General features: G+C 40.4%; 1 protein-coding gene across 5 annotated transcripts in view; it reads left to right on the forward strand.

The window, feature by feature from the left end:
* Positions 1-20,908, forward strand: part of IQCG (IQ motif containing G) — a 46,495-nt gene that overhangs the window by 17,428 nt on the left and 8,159 nt on the right. For 4 of the 5 annotated variants that reach the window (XM_025474566.3, XM_025474556.3, XM_049105263.1 and 1 more), the window contains 3 exons: positions 5,326-5,407; positions 16,297-16,458; positions 18,070-18,144. In XM_025474566.3, the coding sequence (XP_025330351.1) occupies positions 5,326-5,407; positions 16,297-16,458; positions 18,070-18,144 (319 nt within the window). The remainder of the gene's footprint in view (positions 1-5,325; positions 5,408-16,296; positions 16,459-18,069; positions 18,145-20,908) is intronic. The other variant, XM_025474582.3, reaches the window with a different exon arrangement.

The raw sequence follows: 20,908 nt of genomic DNA on the forward strand, positions 1-20,908 counted from the left end.
TAAGAGACATAAAGAGTAGGGGATTCTTGGTAAACTAAACAGGATTCTTGCTGAAAGCACACCAAAGGCGTAGACATCAAGGGTTGGGGATGAAGAATTTGATCAGATATCCAGGGTGATCAGATGTCAAGGGTGAGGGATTCTCTCTAAACTAACTTAGCAGAAATCTTGCTAAACTTGGTGATGCAGGCTGAAGGCAAGGAGAGGAGCCAAGGTCAAGGCCTACTAGAGAGGAAGGCTCAGAGAAGCCTGATTAGTTTGGTCAAGGAAAGAGTCTGTCAATGCCATGAATGAATAACATTCATCCTCTTAAAGTGTACAATTTTGTGGTTTTATTCACAGTTGTGCAACCATCACCACTATCTAATTCCAGAACATTCTCATTCCAAAAAGAAAGCCTATACTCATTAGTACTCACTCTCCATGCCTCTCAGCTCATCTATTTAGTTTTATTTTATTTTATTTTTTTCTATTTAGTTTTAAATGAAGCTTCTCTTAGTGATAATTGTCTTCACTAATAGTAAAATCTTACAAAATAATAAGAAAAATACCAGTATGTAAAAAAAAAAAAAAAAAAAGGATAAAAATAATGAGTGAGTCTTGGGGAAAGCCCCACATAGGGCCTGCCATGGAATGATTTTTCCTTCTTCTAGGAGCAGAGAGTACGAAAGACATGCTTATGCATTCTACTCGGGACATGTGTGCATATATGCCCCTGAATAAGAATTAAGAACATAAAAATCTTCTGTTTAAATTCCGTTTGGTTAAGAATTTAAGAATAATTTTCACTTTTTTTTTTTTAAAGTAATCTCTATACCCAACGTGGGGCTCAAACTCACAACCTCGAGATCAAGAGTGGCATGCTCTTCTGACTTGAGCCAGCCAGCTGCCCCTCACTTATTTTTTAATATGTATCCCACTTCAGTATTATTCAGGGGAGATACACCATGTGTTTCAAAAGCAAAAGAAAGGAGACAATTTGCCAGGTTTTAAGGCCTTTTGACATTTTGGTCAGAAAGGTCAAGATGTATGAGGTATCAGTTTCATCATGGTCACTCAGGCTCTACTCTAGAAAGGTAAACAGCCAGAACAGCCCCTCTGCTTGCTGAAGTGATCCCCTGGGTGCTCCTTATTGGAACTCAGCTGTAGAACATAGGTCACTATTAAGGTGCAAACCACACCAGCACTATTCCCATTGGTAGCAGAAGGGTGTACATAACTTAGATACCATGTCAGTATTGTTCGGGCATTGCTTTTTTTCTTTTTTTTTTTTTTAATAGAATTCAGTTTTACATTTATAGAAAAATTGAGCTGAAACTAGAGTTCCTGTATCCCTTTTCATTAACATCTTAGATTAATGCAGTGCATTTGTTGTCATCGATGAATCAATATTGATACATTATTATTAACTAAAGTTCATAGTTTACATTGGGGATCACTCTGTGTTACACATTCTAAGGGTTTTGACCAATGTGGTGACCTGCATTTACCATTACGGTTTTATACAGAATAGTTTCACTGCCCTAAAAATCCTGAGTTTTGCCTATTCACCCCTCCTGCCCTCCCCCTGGGTCCCTGGCAACCACTGATTTTTTTTTTTTTTTTTACAGCCTTCATAGTTTTGCTTTCTTCAGAATGTCATGTAGTTGGAGTCATACAGTACGTAGCTTTTCCAGATTGGCTTCTTACATTTAGTATTATGTGTTTAAGTTTCTCCCATGTGTTTTCCCATGCTTGACAGCTCATTTCTTTGTCAGCACAGAATAATATTTTATTGTCTGGGGGCACCTGGGTGGCTCAGTTGGTTAAACTCTGCCTTCAGTTCAGGTCATAATCCCAGAGTTCTGGGATCCAGGTCCACATGGGGCTTCCTGCTCCACAGGGAGCCTGCTTCTCCCTCTCCCTCTCCGTGCCACTCCCCCTGCTTGTGCTTGCTCGTGCGCGCACTCTCTCTCTCTCTGTCAAATACCTAAATAAAATCTTTTAAAATAATAATATTTTACTGTGTGGATATACCACAGTTTATTCACATACTGAAGGACAACCTGATTGCTTCCAAGTTTTAGCAATAACTCAATAAAGCTACTTTAAACATCTACATACAGTTTTTTTTTTTTTTAAGATTTATTTGTTTATGAGAGAGAGGAAAGAGAGAGAGAGCTGGGGGGAGAAGGGCGGGGGCAGAGGGAGAGAGAAACTAAGCCGACTCTGCACTGAGTGTGGAGCACAACGCGTGACTCAATCTCATGACACTGAGATCAGACCTGAGTCAAAACCAAGGGTGAGATGCTTTAACTGACTTCACCACACAGGCACCCCTCTGTGTACATGTTTTTGTGGGGATCTAAATGTTTAATTCGTTTGAGGAAATACCAAGGAGCATAATTGCTAGGTCAGCATTTGGTGGTGTCAATCTTTGGGTTTCTGCCATTCTATTCAGTGTGTAGTGGCCTTGCTGCTGTTTTAGCCGGGCATTGCTTTAGAGAGAGAATGCAAAGTGGGCTGACTGGTCTGTATCTCTCAAGGTGCTGAAATTTCCTTTCATTGTGATGATAAAGTGCAGTCTGATCCAGAGAGGTGAGACATCCTTTGATTTGGCCTATCTAAAAATGACAGGAAATGATAGGATAGACCGTTCACTGAGGGGCCAGTGAACGGCCCCTATTGGCCACTAGTGGGCCAATAAACATAAAATAAATGTTTACCTTCAAGTCATTTTTCATTTCTCCCGCTGGCCAGTTTTCTTCTTTATGTCAAACAACACTAGTGGGTATATAGTTTTAGATGTAATCTATTGGTTTTTTTCCATTCCCCTAGAATAGTTAGAGCATAATTTTTGGTTAAATTAATACTTAGTATTTTGATGATGATTATTTTTTATAAATAGTCAAAAGAGGGGACATACAATATATATAATGATTAAATTTTCTTCCTTGAACAGCTTTTTTTCTCCTAGAGTTAAATCTTGTCATTTTTTTGTCTGTTTTGACATTTCTGTTCCAAATCCAGTACCCAACTCTTCACCAGAGCCCTGAAACTCTTTAAGTGTAGTCATACATATTAAGTCTTCCCTTTTTTTTTTTTTTCTTTTTTTTCCTTTTGAGACTTTCTTCTGTTCTTTCTCCCCTATTTGTTACTGTTGCTCCTAGGGCCTGCAGCATTGCTATAGTTTTGGGCCTTCCCTTCATCTCCTGAGATTTCCTTTTGATCCTGTTTTCTAGATCCCCATTCCTCCTCTTTTTTATGTGAATCTTTCATTTCATTGGAGCATGTCTTTCTGTAACTTCTTGAGCAAAGGGTGCATGGAATTTACATATATTAAGATTTTACATGTCTGAAAATATCTTTTTCTGTCCTCATACTTTGACTAAGTACAGATTTTTAGATTGAAAATCATCTCATAATTTTGAAGGCAATAAATACTCTACTAATTTCTAGTTTCCACTGTAAATAACATTTATTTAACTGAATCTACCCTCAGGTTCTGAATTTATTATTAGAGAAATATTTTTCCTCCTTCTTATGTTTCTTGTAATCTGTAAATAGTAATTACATAATATATACTTCGGCAATTGACAATCTCAGTCTCATGATTCTGGTTAAGTACATGCTTTGTAAACATTCCTGAATAGCAGTACTTATCTAGATGATATTTAGTGGTAACATGTCTTGGTTGTTGCTGCAGATTGAATGTTTATGTACTCCACCCCTGCCTCCAACTTATTTGTTGAAATCCTAACCCTCAATGTGATGGTATTAGAAGGTGGGACCTTTGGGAGGTGGTTAGGTCATGAGGGTGGAGGCCTCATGGATGAGATTAATGCCCATATAAAAGAGACCCCAGGGAGCTTCTTCTCCCCTTCCATCATATAAAGATGCAAGTGAAAATGATAATCTGTGAACCAGGAAACAGTTTCTCACCAGACACTTAATCTGATGGCACCTAGATCTTGGACTTCACAGCCTCCAAACTGAGAAATGAATTCTGTTATTTATAAACCATCCAAACTGGGCAGCCCGGGTGTCTCAGGGGTTTAGCGCCGCCTTCAGCCTAGGGTGCTGATCCTGGAGACCCGGGATCAAGTCCCACGTCGGGCTCCCTGCATGGAGCCTGCTTCTCCCTCTGCCTGTGTCTCTGCCTCTCTCTCTCTCTGTGTCTCTCATGAATAAATAAATAAAATCTTTAAAAAAAAATAAAAAAATAAGCCATCCAAACTGATAGATATATTTGTTTTTGTTTTTGTTTTTTTAAGATTTATTTATTTATTTATTCATGACAGAGAGAGAGGCAGAGACACAGGCAGAGGGAGAAGCAGGCTTCATGCCGGGATCCAGATGCGGGACTCGATCCTGGGTCTCCGGGATCAGGCCCTGGGCTGCCCCTGATAGATATATTTGTAATGGCAGCCCGAGCTAAGATAGGTTTTATTTTGTTTATTCTTACTTTGTTTTGTTTATTGTTTTGTTATTTTGTTTTTCTTTAAACCTAGATAATGGGATTACTAGAGATCAGCAGAATTCTGAGTGCAAACAGAAACAGTAACATAAAATAGTTATGTTCTCATTGGGACAGTACTGAATTTGAATCCTGCTTTGCCATCTACTGTTTGTGTGATCATGGCAAGGGCGTGAAGTCATGTCTTCTGGGAGATGCCAAGATGACATTATTCATGCAAAAACTTTATCAGGGGAAACACCTGAGTGAGAGATAATATGGAGGGAGCCTTCAGACTCAATGCGGAACTGACCCCAAGTGAAGGAGAGGGAAGATTACATGGAAGAGAATGCCCTGCCCTTCCTTTTCCCCTTCCTGTTCCCCCTCCTCTTAGCCTTTTCTCGGCAGTACCTATTTTAGATACAACACAAAAACCAAAAAAATCCTCTTCTGGTTTACTAAAACAAATCGCAGTCTTCTGTAAAGTGTTGCTAAAAGTGTTCCATGGACCAACACCATTAGCAACATCTGAGAACTTGTTAGAAATGTGAATTGTGAGTTGTGGGGCACCTGGGTGGCTCAGTTGGTTTGGCATCTGCCTTGGGGTCAGGTCATGATCACAGGATCTTGGGATTGAGCCCCTGCTTCTCCCTCTCCTCTCTGCTTGTGCTCTCTGTCACTATCTCTATCTCTCTCTCTGAAATAAATAAATAAAACCTTTAAAAAAAGAGAGAGAGAGAGAGATGAAAATTGCAGGGCTCCATCCCAGACCTACTAAATCTGTTTTTAAACATTGAGGATGAAAAAAAAAAAGAAAAAAAATACTGAGGATGAGCCTTGTGCATGCTAGTTTGAGAAACACACCTCTAAACAAATCATTCTTCTTCTAGGGAGGAAAAAGGAAAAAAACAGATAAAATCTCTTCAAAAACATCTATTTACTGTCAAAAAGGAACGGCAAGCTGAAATACAGGTAAGAATCACCTGGCCAACACTGGAAGTTACTGAGCTAAAACAGTTATGTAGAAGCCATCTTTCCTAAGCAAAGAAAAATTACATATGAGAAATTGTTGTTTCTCCCGGAATGCCTTTACTACTGAAAATATAAAGAGAGTAACTAGAGAGTTGCCTGGGATATATAAGTCAGACCAGGATAGAACTCAGGGAGACCCCAACCCTCTGGAACTCCCCTCCCATCCCACTCAATCAAACCACCTACCCCCTCCCTACAGGAGACCTTGTCTCAGGCAGTCTCTTGTATTCCAGCATCCCACATGGGAGACTGTAGTCCCAGATGGGACATTAAACACACTACAAACCTCCTTATACATGATGGTTCAGTGTGATGTCAACTGTATTATATTCCAAGTACAGAGTAGATTTAATGGGCTTTTATGGTCATTAGGACCTAACCTTATATCTAATTTACCTCTGTAAGAAAATGCATCCTAAGTTTTAAGCAATAGACTTGTAAAACAATGTTTGGGCTACAGCATAGGTAGTTAGAAATTAATTCTATTAGGATGTCTAACACTATTAGCAGTTTAGAAAGTTACAAATTATGGCTTAATATCAGCTTTTGCCTAGCTATTTGGACAAGTTTATACTTCATATCAGGGAGTCTTCATTATTTCCTATATAGAAGTTAGAAGACTTTTTTTAAGAAAGATTTGATTTACTTATTTCAGAGAGAGAGGGAGGGAGAGAGCATGAGAAGGGGGAGGGCCAGAGGGGGAAGCAGACTCCCTGCTGAGGGAGTCCAACATGGAGCTGGATGCAGGACTCGATCCCAGGACCCTGGGATCATGACCTGAGCCAAAGGCAGACACTTTAACTGACTGAGCCACCCAGGCACCCCAGAAGTTAGAACATTATTTAAAAAATATATTTGGAAGAACTGTCTACGAAGGGTCATTAGCTTTTCTTCCAAGACTCTATCTTTATGTCTTGTGAGCAAATTGCTTAACGTAAGATAATAAGAGACTTATTTTCTATTTACTAATTATAAAGTACCTTTGGTAATGACTTTTACATCATTATCTCTGTTAACCCTCTGCTTATTGCTTACTTTTTTTTGAGAAACATTTTTCTTTTCTAGAGTTTCACAAAACTTGGTGTGAGCTTAGGTTTTCTAATGAATAGATTTTTTTCAGAAGTTTCTTAGCTTTTTTTCCCTGAACAAATCTCTGATTATTTAAAAACTCTTGCATTTCTTGACTATTAAGATAGAAGATATTTATATTAATTTCCTTTTAAGCATCTGTATCAGATAATATGAAAAGAAATCTCAGGCTTGGCACTCTGCCAGTTAACTCCCTGATGTAACCATCATAACCACTTTTTTCCTCTTTCTTTAAAAAATTGTTGATGAAGTAGAGTTTTCCAGGCAACCTCTAACACTTATTTGTGAAACTTATCCTCCTGGATGACATCACAGCCATTACATTCAAGCAAAGTAAAACTAAAGCAGAATATCACTCAGATATTTTGATCATCAGCAGAGGAATAAACCAAGACTGAAGATCCAAGGCAAACCTTTGTGGTTTTTTTAGATTATGATTTTAATTTACTTAGTAGTCTTTTACCTATACCCCTTTTTATTTTTAAACAAATGGTTGCTCTAGGGATTTCTTTTCACGGTCTATTTAGCATTAATACTGTACCACTTCACATAAAATGTAAAAACCTTCCACCCATATATTTCCACTATTTCCTCTCCACCACTATCCTTTATTCTGTGTCTGTCATATACATTACATTTAATGTATATTACAAAGACAAGACAAAAAAAAATCAGGTTTTCATCTTAATTTATGTGTTTTTAAAAATGAAGAGGAAAATGGTTGTCTTACCCCGATATTTATCAATAAGCTTCCACCTGGTGTCATTTCCTCTCAGCTTAAAGAATAGTAAATCTTATTCCTTTACTATTTATTCCAATCCATGTTTGCTATAAACAAGTCCTCTTAATATTCTTTTACCTAGAAATGCATCTATTTTGCTTTTGTTCATAGAGGATATTTTCAATGGGTATAGAATTTTGGTTTGACAGATTTTTCTTTCAGTACTTTAAGGATTGTCACTATCTTTTGGTCTCCATTATTTATTTTGAGAAGATAGTAGTTATTCAAATCATTGCTCTCCTGTATATAATGGGTTTGCTTTTGAAATTTTTATTTTCATTAAAAATTTTTTTTAGATAGAATGAGTTCATGAGTTGGGGAGGGGTAGAAGGAGAGGGAAAGAGAGAATCCTAAGGAGGCTCGATGCCCAACATGGAGCCCAACAGAGGGCTACATCTCACGGTCCTGACTGAGATTGTGATCTGAGCGGAAATCAAGAGTCAGATAGATGTTTAACTGACTGAACTATCCAGGCATCTCTTGAATTTTTTTTTAATCTTTAATTTTCTGCAGTTTGATTATACTGTTCTTAGATTTGCTTTTCTTCATATTTATTCTGTTTGGGTTTCACTTAGATGCCTGAATATGTAAATTTGTGTCTTTCACAAAATTTTTGAAATTTTCAGCCCTTATCCTTTTTTCCCTTAATTTTTTATTGTGGCAAAATACACATAACATAAAATATACCATCTTAACCATTCTTAAGTGTACAGTTCAGTGGTATTGAGTATATTTCATTGTTGTGCAACCACCACCACCATCTATCTCCAGAACTCTTTTCATTTTGCAAAACTGGAACTATACCCCTTAACCAGTAATCTACAATACCCCCACCCTTTAACCAGCCCCTGGTAACTACAGTTTTACTTTCTGTCACTATGATTTTGACTACTCTAAGTACCTCATGGAGGTGCAATAGTACCGTATTTGTGTTTGTGACTGCCAGCCAGTAAATTTTCAGATAGTTATAAATTTTCATTTGCTTGCACAGATCCTACTAGAACCTCAACTATCCCTATTGGACTTTTTTTTTTTAATTTTATTTATTTATTCATAGAGACACAGAGAGAGAGAGAGGCAGAGACACAGGCAGAGGGAGAAGCAGGCTCCATGCAGGGAGCCCGATGTGGGACTTGATCCCGGGTCTCCAGGATCACACCCTGGGCTGCAGGCGGCGCTAAACCGCTGCGCCACCAGGGCTGCCCCCTATTGGACTTTTTTATATTGACCTGCAGGTCTCTCTGTTCCTTAAAATTTTTTTTCTCTTTGTTCATCTGATTAAATAATCTCTATTTGTCTATTTTCAAGTTCACTGACTTTCTATCTCCTCCATTCTGCTGTTAAGCCTTTCTAGTACTTTTTTAAAAATGCATTTAGGGTAATGTATTTTTTAATTTTAGAATTTCCATTTAGTTCTTTTTTTTATAGTTCTCTTTCTCTGCTGAGATTTCCTGTTTTTTTAATTTATTATGAGCCTATTAGTGTTTACTGAGTTTTCTTTAAAATCCTTGTCCTCTGGGATGCCTGTTTGGCTCAGTCAGTAGAGCCTACAACTCTTAATCTCAAGGTTGTGAGTTCAAGCCCCAAGTTGGGTGGAGAGATTACTTAAAAAGAAAAAAAAATTTTTTTTAAGATTTTATTTATTTATTCATGGGAGACTGAGAGGCACAGACACAGGCAGAGGGAGAAGCAGGCTCCATGCAGGGAGCCCGATGTGGGACTTGATCCCAGGTCTCCAGTATCACACCCTGGGCTGAAGGTGGCGCCAAACCACTGAGCCACCCAGGCTGCCCCACTTACAAAGAAAAAATTTTAAAGAGATTTTATTTATCATGAGAGACACACAGAGAGAGGCAGAAACATAGGCAGAGGGAGCCTGATATGGGACTCGATCCTGGGATCCTGGGATCACGACCTGACCTGAAGGCAGACGCTCAACCACTGAGCCACCCAGGTGCCCCTAAAAAGAAAATCTTAAAAAATCCTTGTCTGCTAATTCCAACATTTTAATTTTAAGGTTAATCTCTCTTGAGTGTGGTCATAGTTTTCTTTTTCTTCAAAATGGAGTAATTTGGGGATGTGTCTTCCACTCTGTGAATGTTATGTTGTAGAGACTCTGCATTGTGTTCTATCTCCCAAAGTGTACTGACATTTTTGTTTTAGTGGTCAGTTAACTTGGTTAAATTAAAGCTAAAAACTCTCACCTACATTGGGCAGTAGTTGAAGTCTCAGTTCACTTTCTTTTATTCTTACCAGGACTGCCTGCATTCTTCTTGGCACCTGTGTGCCTCAGGAATCAACCAAAGATTTGGACAGAATTTATTTACCAAATGTGAAGTTTCCTTTCTCTTGTTCAGCATTATTGAAAATTATTTGGCTGTGATTGTCCAAAATCTGTTTTCTGGTTTTTCGTTATAAAAAGTTTTCACTGCTTCACACATGCCACCACCACCACCCACTGCATAGTGTAGTGCTGACTGTGGTCTAATCGACCTCATAAAAAGTTGGAAACTCACCACATGCTGTACCCTACTTACAACTGTCTCCTCCTTCCAGAATCTGCCTGATTTAGTACACTCTCCAATGTTTTTATGTAATTTCCTTTTGTGTGAAGTCTAGAGTTTATAATTATTAACTGTGTAAGGGTCATTCTTTTAAGAGTTTATTGGCAATAGTGAAAGTAGAATTTCTAAATATTCAGTTAGGAGATAGAACTTGGGATATATAAGGAACTGAAGGAAGGCCAGTTTAGCTGCTAAAGTTTGGAAAGAAAGGGAGTGAGTAGCATAGATGAACCTAGAACAGGAGACAGGGAACAGATTATGGAGGGCCTTTTAAGCTACACTTGTCTGGGCAAACATCATCAATGGTTGCCATCTAGGTAGGGGAGCCTCATCATGTAAGAAATCTGTCTTCTCCCTGGGGAGTCAGGGTTTGGACCATGTTAAAATTCTGGGTTTGTAATCTTTGTTGTTATGCTTCTTAGGGCTATTTCTAATCTACTCCAGACCCATGGCTTTATGCTGACCTGGAGTTTCTTTAAGCAGTTACCTTTACATCATCCTGCTGCCTCTGGCACGTACAATAAAGCTTTCCAGTACTGGAGCTGCCACTGAGATATTTAGCCTGGGAGACAGTCTCAAAACAGGGTGCCAAGGAGGATTTATTTTTCTCCTGGGCCTAGGGCTTCTCATTTCCCTTAAGTTTATATATGTATTTACATATGTGTGTGTGTGTGTGTGTGTGTGTGTGTGTGTATACACATCTCTTTCTCTCAAATAAATAAATTCATTTTTAGAATAAGTACTTTGTTTTCAAAATTTTATTTATTTTAGAGAGAGAGAGAGCAAGCATGAGTGGGAGATAGAGAAAGAGGGAGCTCCACTGAGCAGGGAGCCCAATGCGGGGCTCACTCTAAGGACCCCAGGATCAGGGCCTGAGCCGAAGACAGGTGCTTAACCAACTGAGCCACCCAGGCATCCCACAAAATTTAAAAAGAAAGAAGAAAGAAAGAAAGAAAGAAAGAAAGAAAGAAAGAAAGAAAGAAAGAAAGAAAGAAAGAAAGAAAGAAGTAAATGAAGATATAGAAGGCATGCTTGCTAATTTGCAAGCAACTCAAAGCTGGTATATGATAAATAATAGACATCAGAATTCAGAATCTTGTTGATTATTAGAACACTGAACTGATTCCAACAGGATGCAAAAGTGAAACGAAAGGCCTTATTTTGTTCAAAAGATTCTTATAAGTTGAGAATTGTGAAGACCTACTTGTCTTCAATAGTTTTATTAGGTGCTTAGCCAGGTTCTAACATGAATCCCTGAAGTGGGGCTTTACCACTTTTTGTTGTAGTAACAGCATTATTTATTTATTTATTTTTAATTTTTTAAAAAAGATTTTATTTATTCATGAGAGACACACATGGAGAGGCAGAGACACAGGCAGAGGGAGAAGCAGGCTCCATGCAGGGAGCCCAATGCGGAACTCGATCCCAGGTCTCCAGGATCACACCCTGGGCTGAAGGGAGCGCTAAACCGCTGAGCCACCTGGGCTGCCCATAACAGCATTTTTTTAAAAAAGATTTTATTTGTATATGTGTGAGAGAGAGAAAGAGAGAGAGAGCAAAGCAGGAGGAGGGGCCAGAGGGACAAGCAGATTCCCCAATGAGTGTGGAGTCCCATCCCAGGGCCCTAGGATCATGACCTAAGCCGAAGTAAGACATTTAACCAACTGACCCACCCAGGTGCCCCATAGTAATAGCATTTAAAAAATCTTTTTTAAGAAAATATTTTTAGTAATAGCATTTTTAAAAGGTACCTGCCTTCCCATCTTCTGTAGATATCCTAGAGTCTTCCTTTTGCAGTGCTGCTTCTACTGAGTCGCGATCAGGACCCTGACAATCATGACCACACAGTCTTGTGAAAAGCATTTGAAGCGCTTCTTTGTTTTGATTACCATAGTTTGCGGCACTGTTTATACAACAGGGGAAAAAATACTCCCCTGTCCTCTGTTGCACTTAGACATTTATAATATTGTGTATAGTGTTAGGCATTACATTTAAAGGAGTTTACTCAGAAGAGATCAGTCAAGATAGTGAGTAGTGAGATGTATGGAAACGTTATTACAAAAGGAAAGAAAAGAAGTTGGTACAATTGAAATGGGAATAGTTCAAGTGGAAATGAAGTAATGGGTGGAATTGGGGCCTGAAACTTTAGAAGTTTGGACGTGACTGTGTTTCATCTGCATCTTAGAAGGGGTGACTCTGTAGCTCAGAGTGTATTGGGAGACCGTTCCAGAATCAGCCAGTATTCTTAGTCAGACAGAGACAAATACAGATGTTAACTTCATACAGAATTTTGTTTTTCTGTGGCTCTTTTTACTTTAATAGACCACATTCCCATTTTCCTTTTTCCATCCAATCAAACTCTCATCTCAACTTTGTGTTCAATTATGAAAATGGACACTAGCATTAAAATTCTTTGGCTCACACTTTTGTGGCAGCCATCAGAGCCTTATTAACTATAATTGGTTGACTGCTTGTTTCCATTACTAAATCCTGTTCTTCTGAATTCAAATAACAAGTACTGATCTGAAGGCAGTTCGAGGATTTGTAAGTAAAGTTTGCTCTGCTACGAAAACCCACAAATATGCTGCCTCAGTCCACAGACCTTGATCACGGGGAAGGTTGCAGACACCCTGGACAAGCAGGGTTATGCTGGTGGGTTGTGGTGAAGACATATCTTTTCTTAGGGAGCAACTTAAAAGGAGTTCATACAACGGACAACGACCCTGGGCCCGTACTCCACTGCTTGTAGGCCTCCTCTCTTTTGTATACTGCAGGTGAAGATCCGGGGTGATGCTGCAGTGCACCTGGTATGCTTTGATCAAGATTTGACCATCACTAGTCTGTCCATATTTTACATCTCTTCTGTTCCTACATGGTCACCACAGGAGGCCACAAGTTGTGCCGAACAGCAGTAAGGAGGGAATAATCTGAGGCGCATGACGACGGCACAAAACCAGATGCCTTTGGCTTGGCACAGGGCAGCTGTAGACCAATGTCAAATGACCTTACTAAGTTATATAATGCAGCACCTTTTGCTTGCCGTAGGCAGAAACTCCTAGAGTTTTAACTCTGCATTTCTGATCTTTGTATTTTTACTCTGAAAGACTTAATATTCAGCTTGAAAAAGACAACTGACCAGAACATTTTCTTGAGTTTTTGAAAGTGTATCTTTGTATGGATGCTATTTAATGAATACCTAACTGTTTCACATGGTCAGGTTCTGTGAGAAACAAAATCACGATTATTTATATGGGCTGAGGTTTTCTAGAAAAGGCTTTCTGGACGTAAGTGGTATATAAGCAGGGCCTCAAAGAGAGACTGAGTGGTTAAGCAGGTGTACAGATTCCGGCCAGTGAGGAAAGGAAGCCATCCCATTCCACTCTAACTGAAGCCTTCCAAAACTCCAGACTTGGTCGCCAGCCGCCTTACAGCTTGAATTAGAAGGGAGCAGAGAAGCAAAATGGCAAGAGACGGGAAAGGGAAGTGTAGAGAAAAGGAAGGGGCAAAAGTGAGCCCCAAAAGACCCCTCTAAAAATGAGTTGTTTTTTTTTTTTATGAGAACCACAGAGAGAGAGAGAGAGAGAGAGAGAGAGAGAGAGGCAGAGACATAGGCAGAGGGAGAAGCAGGCTCCATGCACCGGGAGCCCGATATGGGATTCGATGCCGGTTCTCCAGGATCGCGCCCTGGGCCAAAGGCAGGCGCCAAACCGCTGCGCCACCCAGGGATCCCTAAAAATGAGTTTAATGCACATTTGTTGGCTTGTGAGAAGTGCTGGCAGGATTTTACTATTAAGAGCCTTGGGTTAAATACATCGCACACAAGCCTGCAGCCTGTAGCAGGTGGAGAAGGACTGCCCCGTGTTACCACCCGGGACTGTGGCTGTGCGGAGCTCGGCGTGATGGGGTGACTCCGCGGTAACCCCAAGTCCGACAAGACGAATTGGGGCCTGTGGGCCTCTATCTAACCATGTTTGCTTTTCACTGTGGATGATCTTTTTTATTTTTTAATATATATATTTTTAAAGATCCCAGAGAGACAGAGAGAGAGAAAGAGAGGCAGAGACAGGGAGAGGGAGAAGCAGGCTCCATGCAGGGAGCCCACGCGGGTCTCTATCCCGGGACCCCGGGGTCACGCCCTGGGCTGCAGGCGGCGATAACCACTGGGCCACCCAGGCCGCCCTCCCCGGGAGGATCTTGACCGATGTGTGCTCCGTCTCCGCTCCTGATGCTTAGCGCTAAGCTCGCCCGGCTTAATTCTGACAACAGTTGCATATACATGTGTAGATGCACATTTACATTCTGTAAGAAAGAGGACCTGAACTCGAACTCTTAAATCATAAAACATCAAATGGCCATATATCCACCAAACAACTTATAAATAAATAAACAAACAAATAAATAGTAAAGTATTTATAAAAAAAAAGACAAACCCCCCCACCGGCGCACAGGTGTGGGCCGCTGTGTCGGGCCGACGCGATGCACCTGCTGCGGGGCCCGGGGCGCCGCCTCCTCGCCTGTCCGCTCGGCAGCTCGGGCCCGAAGAATGCCCAGCCCTCTGCGGCCCCACGACTTGGACCCGTATTTTCCCTCTTCCCTAGACTCCTCCTTGGCCCCACTTTGTGTATTACCTGCATACTCACCGCTCAGGCGCCAGACCCAAAGTTCCTTTCTCAGGGAATCCTCCTCTCGCCCCATCAGAGGAGGGCACCGCCTGTTACCCTGCGATAGGGCCTGTGGTCCTGGTCCTTAGTAGTGCTTTGCATCTCTAAAGAAAGGTGTGCGGGGATCCCTGGGTGGTGCAGCGGTTTGGCGCCTGCCTTTGGCCCAGGGCGCGATCCTGGAGACCCGGAATCGAATCCCACGTCGGGTTCCCGGTGCGTGGAGCCTGCTTCTCCCTCTGCCTGTGTCTCTGCCTCTCTCTCTCTCTCTGTGACTATCATAAATAAATAAAAATTAAAAAAAAAAAAAAAAAGAAAGGTGTGCGGGATGCCCGGGGCGCGGGGCGGGGGGGGGAGCTCAGTGGTGGAGCCTGTGCTTTGCCCCCAGGGCATGACCTAGGGGTCCCGATAGAGACCCGAGTCTTCTCCCTTCAGGGAGCCTGCTTCTCCCTCTGCCTGTGTCTCTGCCTCTCTCTCTCCCTCTCTCTCTGTCTCTCAGGAATAAATCAAATCTTTAAAAAAAAAAGCAAGCTTTTTTTTTTTTTTTAAGGTTTTATTTTTTTAGAGATTGATTGATTTGAGAGACCGAGAAAGAGAACAAGCTGGGTGTGGGGTGGAAGAAGGGCAGAGGGAGAGAGAATCCTGAAGCAGACTCCCTGCCATGCAGGTCCCCCTGCCCCCAACACGAGGCTGATCCGACCCCAAGATCATGACCTGAGCTGAAATCAAGAATTGGCTGCCCAACTCCCTGAGCCACCCAGGTACCACCTAAGGTGTTATCTTTAAGTAATTTCTGCACCCAATGTGAGCTCAAACTCATAATCCTGAGATCCAGACATTCCACTGACTGATCCAGCCAGGCGCTCCAAATGGTTTGTTTGACTTTAATTGTCAATTTTCTAGAAAAGGCTTTTGGCTAGATCGTAAGCTCTGTGGGGGCAAGGACCATGTCTATTAGGTCTCCACTGTTTAACTTAGTATGGTACAGAATGAATATTTTTTTAATGAATATTGAAACCTTAAAATTGCCGAGCACTTTGTGACCTGCCAAGGGTTTTCACTTACTCTCAATTAATTCCTTCTAATCACTTGCTGAGATATTCCAGGCAGGGCAGATAGTAATGAAGGTAAGACTTAGAGAATTTAACTGACTTGGCTAATACAGCTGTTGGGGGCTTGGGTGGGAAGACACCTGATTCTCTTGATCATTTAGACCAGTGCTCTTTCTACCAAAATGAAGTAGTAATGGGAAATCTTTATGCATACAGACGACCCAGATAGTGCACCTAGGAAAGAATCTCCCATTCCTGATGCTTAGAACTACTTCTCTTTCATTTTCATCTATACTATCCATGATTATTGGCTAAGTTTCCTACAGTGCAGAAACAGAAAAATAGATTCAGTTTCTTGTTGATTTATGGATACAAAAGGTAGGCTTCAGTCATTGGCTGAACTGAATGGAGGTAGAATGTATTTTATTTATTTTGTTATTTTTTTAAATTTTGTTATTTTTTTAAAAAGATGTATTCATTTTAGAGAGAGAGGAGAGGCAGAGGGAAAGGGAGAGAGAGTTTTAGGCAGACTCCCTGCTGAGTGGGGAGCCTGATGCCAGGCTCCATCTCACTGCCCTGAGATCATGACCTGACCTGAAATCAAGAGTTGGATGCCCAACCGACTGAGCCACCTAGGTGCCGCCTGAATGTATTTTAATTTCGAAAACTGGGCTTACCTCTACAGAGTCGGAATGAATATATTGCTCACCTCAAGGACCAGTTGCAAGAGATGAAGGCAAAAACCAACATGGAAAATCGCTATATGAAGAGAAACACTGATCTGCAGATCTCCCAGACCCAGAAGAAATGTAACAGAACCGAGGAGCTCTTGCTGGAGGAGATAGAGGTAATCACTGCATTTGGCACGAGCATGGTGCATGGCATGTGGGCTTTCACTCTTCATCTGCCTCAACTGACAGAGGAGGGAGGAAGAGGAGATTTTCTTGATCTCTGCTCCATCTCTCCTGCAACTCTCACATTTGAGATTAGAAATAAAAACAAAACAAGGTCTGGTGTATTTGCAGGCAGAGATTCTGATGGGCTGTAGCCTACATCTTTTTGTAATGATGTCGAAAATCAATTGTACTTTCTTTTTTTCTTAAGATTTTATTTATTTATCCACTTTTATCCACAAGAGACACACAGAGAGAGGTAGAGACATAGGCAGAGGGAGTTGCAGGCTTTCTGCGGGGACCCCAACCTGGGACTCGATCCTGAGACTCTGGGATCAGTCCCTGAGCAGAAGGCAGATGCTCAACCACTGAGCCACCCAGGCGTTCCCCACCCCCACCCCCCTTTTTAAAGATTTTATTTATTTTCAGTTGTACTTTATTTCTTTGGTCACTTTATCTGTATCTTATAAAACCACTTGCCATTTTTCCTAGTAATTAGGGCGAAACAAGATACTTATTAAGTGTGGGTTTTGCTGCTGCCTTCCTCACCCCACCGGTACCTTTTGTACCTCCAGTAAGAAATACAAAGTCAAGAGAGCTGAACTTCATTCAAACCTAAATTTATAAAGATGAGAAGTCACAGTGGAAAATATCAGGAGAAAGACACAAGGGGTAGACCCTCCTTAGAAAAGGAAGGCTAAAATGGCTAAATGAACAATGGGTTGGTGAGAGGGAGCAAACATGGGAAGTGCCCTCTGTGTGCAGGAGGACTGCTTTCTTTGGGCCCCTACTTAGTGGAAAGCTTACTCCCCAGGTATGGCGTAGGACTCGGACTACAAACCTTTCTTGTATCCTGGAATTTTCTTTTCGAGGCCTAAGAACCGTGTGCCCTTGAAACATTGTTTCTCTCCTTATCCAAGCCAGCAAATCGTGGTCCTTTTGTCCTGGGCTCTGGCATGTGTCCAGCACAATGCCCGACACATGGCTCAGTGATGTTCTTGAACACGAACTGGGTGGAAGGGAATTGATTTGCCACCCTAGTGCAATACAACAGGATTCTTGGGATCCCAGCTGGTAAAGAAAATCTGAGGGGCGCCTGGGTGGTTCAGTCAGTTAAGCATCTGCCTTTGGCTCAGGTCATGATCTTAGTTAGGTCCTGGGATCGAGCCCCATGTGGGGGTTCCCTGCTCAGCAGGGAGTCTGCTTCTCCCTCTCGCTCTGCAGCTCCCCCTGCTTGGGCTCCATCTCTCGTTTTCTCTCTTTCTCTCAAATATATATATTTTTTAAGATTTTATTTATTTATTCATGAGAGACACAGAGAGAGGCAGAGACCCAGGCAGAGGGAGGAGAAGCAGGCTCCCTGCAGGGAGCCCGATGTGGGACTCGATCCCGGGACTTTGGGATCACGACCTTACCTGAAGGTTAATAAAATCTTAACCAAAAAGAAATAAGGAAAGCAGCCAGGCAGCCAGCCTGAGATACTGTCACAGCTACACCTCTAATCTTGAGAACTTCTCATTCTGAACCGTGCTGGCAGGAATTCCTGATATTTATCGTTTTCACAGAAACTGAGGTTGAAAACCGAAGAAGAGAACAGGATTCATATGGAGATTGAAACGTTCCTTAAGAAGGAGCAGCAGGTGGGTCACCCAAACTCCACTTACAAAATACCATGTATGGCAAAAAAATTGTTTTTAAGGAAATAAATTATTTGAGGGATAAAAAAATCAGGGCAGCCCTGATGGCGCAGCGGTTTAGCGCCGCCTGCAGCCCAGGGCGTGATCCTGGAGACCCAGGATCGAGTCCCACATCGGGCTCCCTGCATGGAGCCTGCTTCTCCCTCTGCCTGTGTCTCTGCCCCTCTCTCTCTGTTTCTCATGAATAAATAAAATCTGAAAAAAAAAAATCAACCAGAATTTTACTGGCCTAATGAATGAGCTTTAGACCATGTCTTGTCTCACAGTTACTCATCTGAATGAACATTTTATAAAGCTGTAATTTGAGCACAGGTAAAATTTTGTCTTCTGCCTTTATCAGCTAGCAATATATAACAAACTTTTCTTGCTCCTATATTCCTCATAGTCATAATTTTAAATTAAAATTTACTGATTCTTAAAATTATTAAAATAACATACTCTTAGTTGAGGGAAGTTTTTTTTTGTCAGTTGCTTTTTGCCTCATTTTTTTCATGTTATTATAGTGTCTTCATAAAAATAATTTAAAATAGCTTTATGTTCTATTGAATGGTCATGCCTTAGTTGACTTGTTACCCTTTATTTTGGATATTTAGATTATTTCCAAGGTTTCATTATTATAAATAATGCAGTAATGAAAGCTTTGCCAAAAAACTGTTTTCCTTCACTGTAGTTATTTACCAAAAATAAATCTGAAACATGACAGTATTATGTCAGAGAGAATGGTATTTTGTGACTTGATAAATATTACTAATACTTTCTAATCTACACTAGCATCAACAATGTAAATTGCTGACACTTATTTCAAGGTACCATCAACCATTCTAGGCATTTTAGTTATTTTAAGGTTCTAACTTAATGACTTGTTTTATTTTGCCTTTTTTTTTTGCTAATAGAATTGAAAAATTGGCCATTTCCATATATTTATTTATTCATCTTATTTCTTCTTGTGTGAATCATATGTGACTGAAATGTTTTAATTTATTTCAAATACTAATGACAAACCAAGCTGAATGGAATTTAAAAAAATCCCTGTTAAATGAATAAGGAAAAAAATGTCCAGCTTATGATTCAGTCTACCTTTTAGAAGGCTACTGAATTTTCAGTAAACAATTCCAAGTTTATGGTTAAAGAAAATAATTTATAGATGCTATCTCACAGGACTTTGCTGAAAAAAATAAATCTGGTAGGCTATTAGGAACAGAGACTTCTATCCTGGCAATTTAGGGATTATGTACCATGTTACCTATTCAAGTGTTAGACACATAATTAGCAGGTGTTTAATAACAATCAGATAAGTTGGTGGATAAATGGACAATGGATGGATAAAGTCAGTGTTTCCTAGATCTTCAGCCCAGTAACACAAGCAATACAGAAATACTTTTCAGTGAGAAATTTGAAACAGCACAGAAATTCATAGATTTTAAAAAGTGAAAAGTGAAAGCTTTCTTAATTACTCCAAAATGTTCCAAAATTTCTTCCACATATTTTTCTTTGATATATGTACTTTTGTATGTACAAAATACTTATATTTTTTAGTATTTATCTATCCATCTATGTCTATTTATTTATATTTGTGACATAAACATGATCATACCATATATATTATTCCAGACACTTTTTTTTTCTTTTAAGACCTTATTTATTTATTCATGAGAGACACACACACAGAGAAAGGCAGAGATGCAGGCAGAGGGATAAGCAGGCCCCTCACAGGGAGCCCAATATGGGACTTGATCCTGGGACTCCAGGATCACGCCCTGAGCTGAAGACAGATGCTCAACTGCTGAGCCACCAGGCATCCCCAGACACTTTTTTTTCTTAATTTACTTTATCTTATGTTTTCTATGGCAGAACAACTACTATAGAATATGACATAGAGGGGATATACCAAGATTTAGTTAACTATTTTTCTGCCAGTGGACTTTCAGTTTGTTTCCAAGATTTGCTAGTATAACAATGCTAAACATTTTGAGATATGTCTCTAAATGCATAGTATACGGAAAGGCTATTCATTTTTACATATCAGTGTAGATCCCTTATGTCCCCTCATATTAGTTTTAATGGCTTTTCAGTTAATTCATTTAGATTTTCTAGATTGAAGATAGAAAATCTTATTGAAAATAAAATCTTTTAAAAAAGGGTGGGGGGATACCTGGGTGGCTCAGCGGTTTAGCGCCTGCCTTTGGCCCACGGCGTGGTCCTGGGGTCCTGGGATCTAGTCCCATGTTGGGGGACTCCCTGCATGGAGCCTGCATGGAGCCTGCTTATCCCTGCATGGAGCCTGCTTCTCCCTCTGCCTGTGTCTCTGCCTCTCTCTCTTTCATGAGTAAATAAATAAAATCTTAAAAAAAAATCTATTGACAGCAAAGAATAATTTTATATTTTCCTTTTTGTTATTTATATGTTTATTTCCATTTTGTGGCTAATTGTATAGCTTGAGGGTCAAGTGTAATGTTGATTAGTAGCAGTGGTAAGGGGGCACCATTTTTCTATTATTGGTTTTAATGGTATTTTAGTCAGTATTACACAGGAATTCATAGTAATGCCAAGTTTCTCATGTGCAAATTAGGTCACTCATTGGGAAATAATAGGACCCTGAAACTTGGAATAGGAATATCTCGATGGATTCAGAAGCAACTAATAATCTTGAACTCCTAAGTAACTCTGAATTTCCCTTGCCAGTGGAAGTATTATGCCTTCCATGGTC

The sequence above is a fragment of the Canis lupus genome, chromosome 33 (assembly GCF_003254725.2).
Source record: "Canis lupus dingo isolate Sandy chromosome 33, ASM325472v2, whole genome shotgun sequence".
Taxonomy (NCBI): Eukaryota; Metazoa; Chordata; class Mammalia; order Carnivora; family Canidae; genus Canis; species Canis lupus.